This window comes from Nelusetta ayraudi, unplaced genomic scaffold, assembly GCF_046127955.1.
Source record: "Nelusetta ayraudi isolate G7.1 ecotype Tasmania unplaced genomic scaffold, CSIRO-AGI_Nayr_v1 ptg000033l, whole genome shotgun sequence".
NCBI classification, from domain to species: Eukaryota; Metazoa; Chordata; class Actinopteri; order Tetraodontiformes; family Monacanthidae; genus Nelusetta; species Nelusetta ayraudi.
Window position 1 is genome coordinate 2,207,501 of NW_027466083.1, and position 10,062 is coordinate 2,217,562.

The following is a 10,062-nucleotide window of genomic DNA, read 5'->3' on the forward strand; positions in this document are numbered from 1 at the left end:
TATGGCATTGGGCTTCAACTTCTTCCCTCCAGCTGAGGACCTCGCAATCTCCTCAAACTGGCTCGCCTCAAAATGATCCTGGAAGTAAAGACAAAGAAACTTGCAGCAATGGGTTTTTAATACGAGTGGGTTTCCCTCGAACGAAAAAAAAAATAAACGTTAAAAGAGTGGCAATAGAGGTCTATAACATTTCAACTAACTTGACGCGTGAATGTCATTAATATAACGAATATGCATTCATTATAATATCCGTACATTCTTCAGGTTGTCACATATAAATGAAATCAGATGTAAGTTTGTTTGGATATGAGCAATTAAATCAAACCAATGGAACTTACACATTTAAAGAGCATTACATTTCTATTTTCTTTTTATAAAGACTTATTCATTTGTCACTGATGTCTGTATTTGTTGGCCTGTCGTTATTGCTACCTCTTTATGAGCTTTGACACATATGGATCTGGGTCCTGCGCCAAGTTTCCAACCTGTGCAGCTTTACCTGGCAGAGTCTGGAGTGAGGAGTTGGCTCGAAGTCACGCCTGGAGTTCACCACCCATTTCTTCTTACGGACAGGGTCTTTGGGGAACCTGAACAGCTGCTTACCAGTGCTGGTTGAATTAGAGCAGTTCGGAGCTGAACACCCACCCATTGCAAACTTCTCGGTTAATTACGCCGCCACATTAAACTCGACGCAGGTAAACGTCAGCCGCGGCTGGGGATAAATTCAACTGAAGCCCAGAATGATGATTTAGCTACTCACACGGTGTAACACTGGGGGCGGGTGTAAGGTCGGGTGCTGAATTAAGAATATACACCGACCAGTGGAAACTCGCGTTTTTCTCTCTAGACTTTTAATGGCTATTTTTATTGACAAAACTTAAAATAGACTGTCACGAATAAAATGTATCTGACTTTGTTTGAGCCAAAATGGCGTGTGCACCTTCTTCGGCCCAATTTTCTGACGCACTGTTTGTGTGCGGCTACCGTAAATGCCTGCTTAAATATATTGAATTTGAAAGTCAAAAGGGACGACTTAGATTAGAGAATAAAATCAGTAGAGCCTAATTTACAGTAAAATATGCTGGGTTTTTTTTTCAGATTTCTAAACTTTTTTTTTTTTTTTTTTTTTTTTTTACTATATTTCATTGGAAATATGCTCATTTTACTCAGGCGGTAGCAACGCTCGCATGTCCATTGAGCGCAAGGACCCCGGAACGCATGTTGAAATGTTTATGGTTCCATCCCTCAGTTAGAGACATGTATTCAAATTTCTATTAGTTTCTTGATTTTGTTTTATTTTGTTTTATTTTTTTAAAGAACAAGTGCGAAGTTTGATTAAATAAGAACAGCAGTCGGTGCCACTGAACGGGACTGAACTCGCTAATCACACTAGTTTGACTTCGATAGTTAGCGGCAAGGTTGCTCGCTGTGCTGCACATTCTCCTCCGGATAATTATGACATCCTACGTGGTTCCAGTTATTGACGTCCAAAATGACAATTTCAAAGAGCTGTGGCCCGCTATTTTGCTGTCCATCAAAACGTCTTCGTTTATTGCTGTGGACACGGTAGGTGCACACACAGGTGTACGGCGGATTGATTGCTTTACGTAACAGTTTCTGCTTATCCGCGTACGTACAGTATAAGTATGACTTTAGCTTTCAGTCAAAATTTAATCGAACCTGGGAGATGGAAAGTTTTAATTTCGCTCCTGATGTATCAGTGTGTTTTGCATGTTTTGAGCTCTTTCTACTTCCCTGTTTCAGGAGCTGAGTGGTCTTGGCAACAGGAAGTCGTTGGTGGCTGAGTGAGTAAATACAACACACATAGCTCCCATGCTCTTACAATGATACCTCACATTTCTACTGTATAGTTTTTTGTTTTGTTTTGTTTTTTAAATAATCCACCTGAAAAACTGAAAAATATCATAATTGCAAAGTTGTCAACTTTGGAGTCCCCCAAATTAGGGTTAGGGTTTCGGGGTTCCTCACGTGGTAGAACCCCCAAATTTTTTGTCTTGGGGGCTCCTGATGAAAAAGCAAATGTCCCAGAGTCTCTAGGATAAAGTTGAACTTTGACCCTCATAGACTTGCATGGCATTAGGGTTACACTTAAGGCTGAAATTAGGGTTAGGGTTTCGGGGGATCCTCACGCGCTAGAAGCCCCAAATTTGGCGTGGGCACTTCTTGAGGGCTTCTGATGACAAAGCAAGTGGCCCCATGTCTCTAGGACAACGTTGACCTTTGACCCCACCCCCAGGTTTCGATTCCACCTTTAAAAAAAAAAAATCCTCAATTTGACCGCTAGATGGCTGGGGGTTAGGGTCAGTCCAAAGTTGACAACTTTGCCATTACGATAGTTCCCCCAAAAGGCCAAAAATGATTTCCCGTGAAATATGTCAACTGATTGTGATAGTAGAACTCCCATGCTTTACAATGATAGCTCACATGTCCATTTCTACTGTATTATTTAGGAAAAAAATCCACCTCAACATAGACATAATGATGCGCTGAATTTTATATGTTGACAAGTGTTGGGATAAGCACTGCCATCTAGCGGTCAAATTACGGATTCTTTTTTTTTTTTAAGGTGGAATCGAAACCTAAGAAGCACCGCGGCGAATGTGGTGCCAACTTCAGCGTCGTTTCATTTTCTCTGTCACTACTAGCTTCCATTCACATTAGAGCTGCGTACCGCTTGTCATAGTTATAAATCAATTTGATTGATAACGAGCAAAACATGCACGATAAGTGTGATTTGAAAATAATATTTCAAACATCCGCAATATAGTTTCTGGACGCTGCCCTTAAAGGAGTCAGGAATGTTTTGTGTGTGTGTGTGTGTGTGTGTGTGTGTGTGTGTGTGTGTGTGTGTGTGTGTGTGTGTGTGTGTTTCTGACTCCAGCTGTCGTCATGTTTCAGCTCCATAGAAGACAGATACAAAGCAATATGCCACGCAGCTCGCTCCCGATCCATCCTCTCTCTCGGAATTGCGTGTTACAAGAAACAGGATGAAAAGGTACCGCACGATTCTGGAATTGATGAACGGCTCTATTTTCCGATGAATTCAAATTGCCAATTGATACATTCCGCTTGTCATGTTTGAGTATTTGTGCACTTTGACAGCATATTGATTGGCTTTGCCTCTAAAGTTTGCCCCTTTTGTCTCCTCCACAGGCTGCTGACACGTACCTGGTGCAGGTGTATAACCTCACCCTGCTGTGTTCAGAGGAATACATCATAGAGCCTCAGTCAGTGCAGTTCCTGGTGCAGCATGGGTTCGACTTTAACAAGCAGTACGCCTCTGGAATCCCATACTGCAAGGGCAACAACAAGGTGCGCAGACGTTCCTGCTCAACTGCACCACGTGTCCTTTATTTGACTGTTGGGCTCGACGTTTTCTTTCATTATTATTCCATTAGCATTAGCAACTGTTGGCAGTTATTTCAATCTGTCTTTGGTTTTTGCTCTTCTTCCTCTCGGTCAGGGAGGAACTGATGACCGAGGAGTTCACATCCGAGCGCTGTTCACCGAACTGCTCCGTGCAAAGAAGCCCTTGGTGCTCCACAATGGCCTCATCGACATGGCCTTCCTTTACCAGGTAACAGCCCACCACTGGCCTGGCTGACCCCAGAGCGGTTACCACCTCGTTCAGGGCTGGTGGGGCCACAGTAGGCTCTAAACTTTGACAGAGGGGGCGGAGCAGCAGCAGATGGACGGAGGGTTTTGGTGACCCAACTCATAGGAGGAGAAATATATCATGGGATCTGTAGAAAGCAAGCGCTTTAATGTCAATTGAAAATGAACCAAAGCAAAGTTACAACACAATCAGTGTCTTTGCAGCCCCACCGTATTTAGCTCTTTATTGAAATGACTCTAAAACACTGGGATGAAATACAGCTATTTAAGGACTTACTATCTATTATTTTTTTATTATTCCCCCCCAACTTCAGCGGGTCAGATTCAAAAGCTGAACAGGCCACCTATGGCCCCCGGGCCGTAGTTTGCCCACGCCTGACCTTGTTTGACCATCATTAGGACTCTCATTATATTTACTGACTGCTGGAAAAGTTGAATTTAATTTAATTTAATTTAATTTAATTTACTTTAATTTAATTTAATTTAATTTAAAATGAAATGAAATGAAATTCTGGTTGTATGTAAGTAATGTGTTAGAATGCAACTGTCAGCTCAAAGTCTTTGCGGATGTCCGGCGGCCCAGTCGGTCATCTAGTTTCCTTGTAAACTGCCAAGTATATATGCAAAAAAAACAAAACAACCCCGCATATTAAAGCTTAAAAGAGAGTCCGTCAGTGTCATGGTTTTATCATCAGTCTTTTATTTTGTCTTTTTCCTTCAGTGTTTTTACGCCCACCTGCCGGAGCGTCTGGCCACCTTCACGGCCGACCTGACGGAGATGTTTCCTGCTGGGATCTACGACACCAAACACGTGACCAAGTTCGAGCTCTGCTTCACCGCCTCCTACCTGGAGTACGCCTACAAGAAATGGTATCGCTCTCCAGGGATGTGTTTAACCCCAGCGCATTTTCCACTTTTGCTCCAGGAATTTGTCTTGTTGTTTCAACTCATTAGTAGCCGTCAAGTGCTGATGGCGACTTGATGAGTTTCCTTCTGTAGCCGCCGGTCTTTCTGTGTTGCTCCTCAGCCTGTTGGGAGGACAAACCGACGGTGGCGGGGTTTGTTTTGAGCCCGCCGGTGTGTTTTGTCGTCTCCTCCCGCAGTAAGCTGGACAACAGTCGGGCGTTGACCTCCGGAGGGAACGGGCCGCACGTGCGCTTGGAGTTCTGCCAGTATGCGGGTCACATGTCCAGCTACGTGGACTACAGAGATTGTCCCGCCGTGTCCACCTCTCGTGAGGGCCGGGCCGACATCTGCCAGTGTTACGCAGTGAGTCGCGATCCATGTTCTTCATGACCAGAAGAAAAGACATAGAAGCCCTCACACTTCGAGTCTGAGTCGGAGCTCAAAGAGAAAAGTGTCCGTGGGAACATTTTGATTTTATGTCGGCTAATAAGCTAATGAACATCTTCCAGCTACACAACCATCAGACACTGTAAATATACACGAGCGGCCCAAGGTTTGGAGCCATCCTGTGAATGGAATGTCTTTTCTTTCATTCTCACGACCATTGTTGACATTGCAGTTTCTCACTGAAGGCATCAAAACTATGTATGAACACACATGGAATTATGGAGGAAACACTAAAAGTCTAAAATAACTCAAACACTTTTCATATCTAAATTCTTCAAAACAGCCGCCTTTAAAAAAAACATTAGAGTGATTGAGCGTGCTTTTTCTTTGCTGCATAATTACATACAGTATATCTCGCTCATGCATTTGATGTCTTCTGCATCTATCTGCAGTGTAGAAAGTTGTAAAGATTAAAAAGCAAAATGGCATGAGAACATGTGTCCAAACTTTTGACTGCTGGTAGTGTATATTTATAATTTTGATGTCCTCAGTGCCTTGTGAGCGGGCGTTCCCTTAAGCTGGAGAACTGGCGCCCGACAAAATGAATCCATTAAAAAACAAAACACGGGGGGGGGATAATTAAAGACAGGCACACAAGCAACGATTATGTTCACACTTTGATTTTCACATTGTGACACACTTTCATTAGTTTTTTTCACTCTGTATTTTGAATACATCAAAGATATTTTACACTTGGATTAAGATTTGAAATCATTCAGTAGCTACTCGGTATCATAATTTTCACGTTATAACGTGAAAGTTTCAAATTTTTACGTGATCATTTCCACCTAAAAAGGCGAAACTATCACTTTATTTCCTGATAATTTTTACTTTATAACGTGAAACCGAGCCTTGTTTTTTTTTTTGTTTTTTTTCCCCTAGCGTGGCAGCAGCTCAAGTTGATTGAAACGGAACCCACAATAGGACAGCCATTCAAAAGACCTCTGGGGTTCTAGAAATCTAGTTGAATCTAGCTCTATAATCTGTGTACAAATACAATAAAGCACTTATTACCCAGTGGTCTGGTCTAATAGAAATAAACTCAGTCTCACGTTATAATGTGAACATTATCACAAAATATTGTGATAGTTTCATGTTATGTTATGTTTTTTTTCTATTGTGGCAGCAATGTGCCTTCCTGTGTGTACCAGCTCATTTGATCAGTTTGTCAGTGGTGTGGCTCAATTCTGTTTTTTGTGTTTGTGCGACAGGTGTGCGGCTGGTGCACAAACGGCACCAAGTGTCCGTTGTCGCACGACACGGAGCGGATCATCCTGTGGCACGAGAACGACACAAAGAAGAGCAAGAGGAAGAGGAAGAGGCAGCAGGAGAGAAAGGGAGGCGGAGACCCTGAGAGTAAAGTGCCCCACATGGAGGTGGACGATGCTCCCGACGACCAGCAGAGGGCTCCAGAGTCTCTGGCGGACGGCGAGGAAGAGGAGGAGGAGGAGGAGGAGAAGGAGGAGAAGACGACGACGACGACGACGACAGAGGAAGAGGTTCATCGGGACGATGGAGACGTCGGAAGAGGAGCCGATCAGCCGGCTGACGGTCCCAAGAAGAACCCCGACTCTGGGCTTCACCGAGCCGGCTTCGACGCCTTCATGACGGGATTCATCCTGGCCCACGCGTGCGCCCTCACCAAGAGGGACGGAGCAAGCGAGCAGCAGCAGCAGCAGGAGCAGGAGCAGCAGCAGCTTCCCTCCTGTCTCAACAAGGTCTACCTCAGCAGGAAGACAGTCTCCCTCAACGTGGTGAAGAGCAGCTTCTCCAAGTCGTCCAAGGCCCACCTGCAGAAGATGGAGATGGTGTGGGGACCCGGAGCGTAGGAACCGTAGGAACCGTAGGAACCGTAGGAGCACGGACGCTTTTCCACCACGAGGACTTTTTTTTTTTTATTATTATTATTTGGTTTTTAAATATGTAAATTTACTTTTGTAAATTTGTACTGAAGCGTTGATGTTTGATGATCTTTTCTATTGGCAGCAGCTCCAGACTTCCTTCAGTATCCTTCATTTGTCCAAACTGCTAGTAGAAGACATCATAATGCAGCAGCAGAGTTTGGAAGACGCTTCAGTTGCAGGTTACAATCATGATGACAGAAAACAGTGACATTTTCGTGACAGGTTTTGCTTCCACGTGCGTTTGCAGATACGGCCGCTGAGTTTTGATTGTGGACCAGAAAATCAAACTTCATTTCAAAGCAACGTCCACAGGCTTCGGATTGAATTTTGTGTACATATTCCCAGCGAGTATTTGTTAACGACAAACTGCTGCTGAAGTCAAAGTTTGCAAAATAAACTGATATTGAGATGATTCATCTGTATTTTACTGTGAGCACACAGCATGCCGACATGCTGCACTAAAGTAGCGGACACAAGTCGTGGAATCTGAACTTTGGCTCTCAATAGTTCGAGAGAAATGAAAAGAGGGCCACAGGACGGCAACAGTTTCAAAGTCGACCCCAGACCATCACCGCTGTCTCAAAGAGGGTCAAAGGTCAGCTCTAGTCTTGTTGTAGCTGCAGGTAAGAAGTTCTCAACTGGTGGAGTCTCACGACCCTCATTTTTTTTTTCCCTTATCGTGAAGTCGCAACCAAAATTTATTCCATAAAAAATAAAAAACACGAGCCCACTTTCTATCATGTCTGGCAAATACATATTGAAATGACTGAATTGTGCGTCCGGTCAAATAAATGCCCCAACATTTTCTCTATAAATGTAAACACAAACAGCTCAGCGATCCACTTTTGGGTTGCGAGCCACCAGTTGAGAACCACGACTTGAAGATGCCACAATAATTCTATTTTACCTTACCTGAGTTACTAAAGCTATGGTCGTACCATAGCTTTAGTAACTCAGTCTACCTTCAGCCAGGTGTTCGCCCCAGGGCTGCTACTAGTTAGTCACATCAGGCTGGGCTGGTTGAAATAACACACGTGTGTCTCCAGAACACACAAAACAAAACAAAAATAAATTCCAAGTGAAATATGAAATAATTTGCATTATTTTGCAGACGTTGCTTTTTTTTTTTTTTCTTTGTAGCGCCGGGTTAAAAACAAGTTCAGGACGCAAAGTTAAAATCTCAACCACCACTTTTTATTAAATGGATAATATTTACAGCACATTTCTGAACGAGAACAGCACTTCATGACCTCTTCACAATAAGAAGGACCTTCTTTGTTATAACTGCGCAAACTTGGGGAAAAAAGGGGGATGAACAACAGGTGTGCTTCACTTCCCTCCTCTTAATGCACCAAAGTGGTGGCGCTGTCGCTGTTCACTTTGTCTTGACAAATATTTGTCCCACAAAATAAAGTTAAAAAAAAATGTGCTCCACTCGTCTCTGCAGCTGCTTCAGCGACTACACCACAAGTTTGGAGATCGCTTACAAAAAAACAAAAACAAAAAACAAAAGACACAGAGACAGTCTATAAAAGTGGACGCATAAAATCCATAGGTTGAGAAAGAAGAAAAAATGTTGAAAATTGAAAGATTTATTTATATCCGTGTGTGTGTGTGTGTGTGTGTGTGTGTGTGTGTGTGTGTGTGTGTGTGTGTGTGTGAGAGAGACTTAAGAAGGTGTGAAATGACACAGCCAAAGGCTTGAAAAAGCCGCTGGGCTTTAAAACAAAGAGCCGCACCGGCGACAAAACACTCACAACATTCAACACTTCAGACAACTTTCGACGGCGCCAAACCTCGACTTGATTTACTTTCCAGTCGAGGTTTGAAGGTAAATCAGTCCTGATGGGACGCTGCAAAGACTGCGTTGGGCGTCACTTTTACAAAGATCTGCGCTGGAGTGAGACAAATCTACAAAACATCCAAATGTCACTTTTAACATGTCAAAAATCATGGTATCCAGCGTTTAAGCTTCCAGAAAATCCACAAAACTCCAAATATTTGTAGGACTTCTTTTTTTTTTAAAACACACTATTAAAATCAAAATGTGGATTTTTTTTTTTTTCAATTTATTTTTTTGTTGATCCGAATAAAACGAGTCAGATTTTCCTTTTTGGTATAATTTGACTTTTGAAATAAAATGGCAACGTGATAATAACGTCGCTGCTACACAACTGAACGCGACGACTCCTGGGTTTGCCTACAGCAGCAAACTGAATCGTTACCCAGAGACCCAGGTTGAAAGAAAAACTAAAGAAATGGAGTCCCTTTGACTTGGGCTTAATAGACCTGCAAGCTCGGTGCAACACCTGGTGTGTTAGAAATTGGCACGGGACAAAAACTTGAATCAGTCAGTCAATTCAGTCCCCCCAACCCCCCACTGGACTGCAGTGCACTGCAGTGCCTGGAGCTTCGCAGTCAAGCAGCACTGCAGCTCCACTCTGATCAACCAACAACAAGTTGGGACGACTTGTTTTAAATGGGGGGCTCCCACGACACTCACTGCCCATCATCTAAAATCATCACCTAAGCAGCGAGAGCCACAATTTATCGCGAGATTGGTATCTATAAAACGATCTTCATAAATTAACTTGCATATCGGACGGCGTTGCGTCACTCTGTACAGGATTTAAAAACAGAAAATGCACATCGACGAACCCGACAGCAGAATCCCAGAGGCGGTTGAGACGCACGGCTACAACATCCTTCACTCGCGTCTTCATGATGAATGTGTTTTTTTTTTTTTTGTTTTTGTTTGTTTGTTTTTAATCTGCAGGACGATGAAGAGGACACTGAGAAGTTTACATTTCTGTGGAACAATCCGCAGACGGAGCGGAAAAAACAGGCCGAGAGAAGCAGTGACAGGTCGGCAGAGGCCATGAAAACCAAGACGGGAATCAACCACAAGCACAACCTGACTGACCGAAAACCTGCCGCACATTCTGACACCACAAACAAAAGCCCCAGGTCGGGTGGTGGAGAGACCAGCGGGGGAGGGGGGAGGGGGGCGGGTTCAAAGTACTGGAGTTCATTAAAATGGGTAAAATCCGAGTACGATGACGATCAATGTCCAAGTGTGTGTGTGTGTGTGTGTGTGTGTGTGTGTGTGTGTGTGTGTGTGTGTGTGTGTGTGTGTGTGTGCGTTCTGAGGCCTCTGCAGCAGCGCAGT

At 43.6% G+C, this 10,062-nt stretch overlaps 2 protein-coding genes and 2 long non-coding RNA genes across 6 annotated transcripts in view; 3 read left to right on the forward strand and 1 right to left on the reverse strand.

Annotated features, from left to right (window-relative positions):
• LOC142891777 (uncharacterized) overlaps positions 1–937 on the reverse strand; it is a 3,042-nt gene extending 2,105 nt beyond the window's left edge. The window contains exons 1-2 of the mRNA XM_076031596.1: positions 500–937; positions 1–78 (exon numbers count right to left, since the gene is read on the reverse strand). The exon at positions 1–78 is cut by the window's left edge and continues 82 nt beyond it. Of these exons, the coding sequence (XP_075887711.1) occupies positions 1–78; positions 500–649 (228 nt within the window). The 5' untranslated portion in view covers positions 650–937. The remainder of the gene's footprint in view (positions 79–499) is intronic.
• The window catches only part of toe1 (target of EGR1, exonuclease), a 314,622-nt gene extending 307,317 nt beyond the window's left edge, over positions 1–7,305 (forward strand). Inside the window, exons 2-9 of one of the 2 annotated variants that reach the window (XM_076031591.1) lie at positions 1,254–1,566; positions 1,765–1,805; positions 2,920–3,016; positions 3,175–3,333; positions 3,485–3,598; positions 4,358–4,506; positions 4,740–4,905; positions 6,201–7,305. In XM_076031591.1, the coding sequence (XP_075887706.1) occupies positions 1,456–1,566; positions 1,765–1,805; positions 2,920–3,016; positions 3,175–3,333; positions 3,485–3,598; positions 4,358–4,506; positions 4,740–4,905; positions 6,201–6,818 (1,455 nt within the window). In that variant the 5' untranslated portion in view covers positions 1,254–1,455 and the 3' untranslated portion in view covers positions 6,819–7,305. Of the gene's footprint in view, positions 1–1,192; positions 1,567–1,764; positions 1,806–2,919; positions 3,017–3,174; positions 3,334–3,484; positions 3,599–4,357; positions 4,507–4,739; positions 4,906–6,200 lie in introns of those variants that run through there. The other variant, XM_076031590.1, reaches the window with a different exon arrangement.
• A 1,034-nt stretch (positions 7,306–8,339) lies between these two features.
• LOC142891780 (uncharacterized) lies at positions 8,340–8,991 on the forward strand. The gene is made up of 2 exons (XR_012927324.1): positions 8,340–8,527; positions 8,568–8,991. It is a non-coding gene; the product is annotated as an uncharacterized LOC142891780 (long non-coding RNA).
• Positions 8,992–9,486: 495 nt separating this feature from the next.
• On the forward strand, positions 9,487–10,057 carry LOC142891781 (uncharacterized). 2 transcript variants are annotated; one of them, XR_012927325.1, is made up of 3 exons: positions 9,487–9,860; positions 9,921–10,011; positions 10,044–10,057. It is a non-coding gene; the product is annotated as an uncharacterized LOC142891781 (long non-coding RNA). The 2 variants fall into 2 exon arrangements; XR_012927326.1 differs by having other exon boundaries at positions 9,921–10,005.
• The last annotated feature ends 5 nt before the right edge of the window (positions 10,058–10,062 follow it).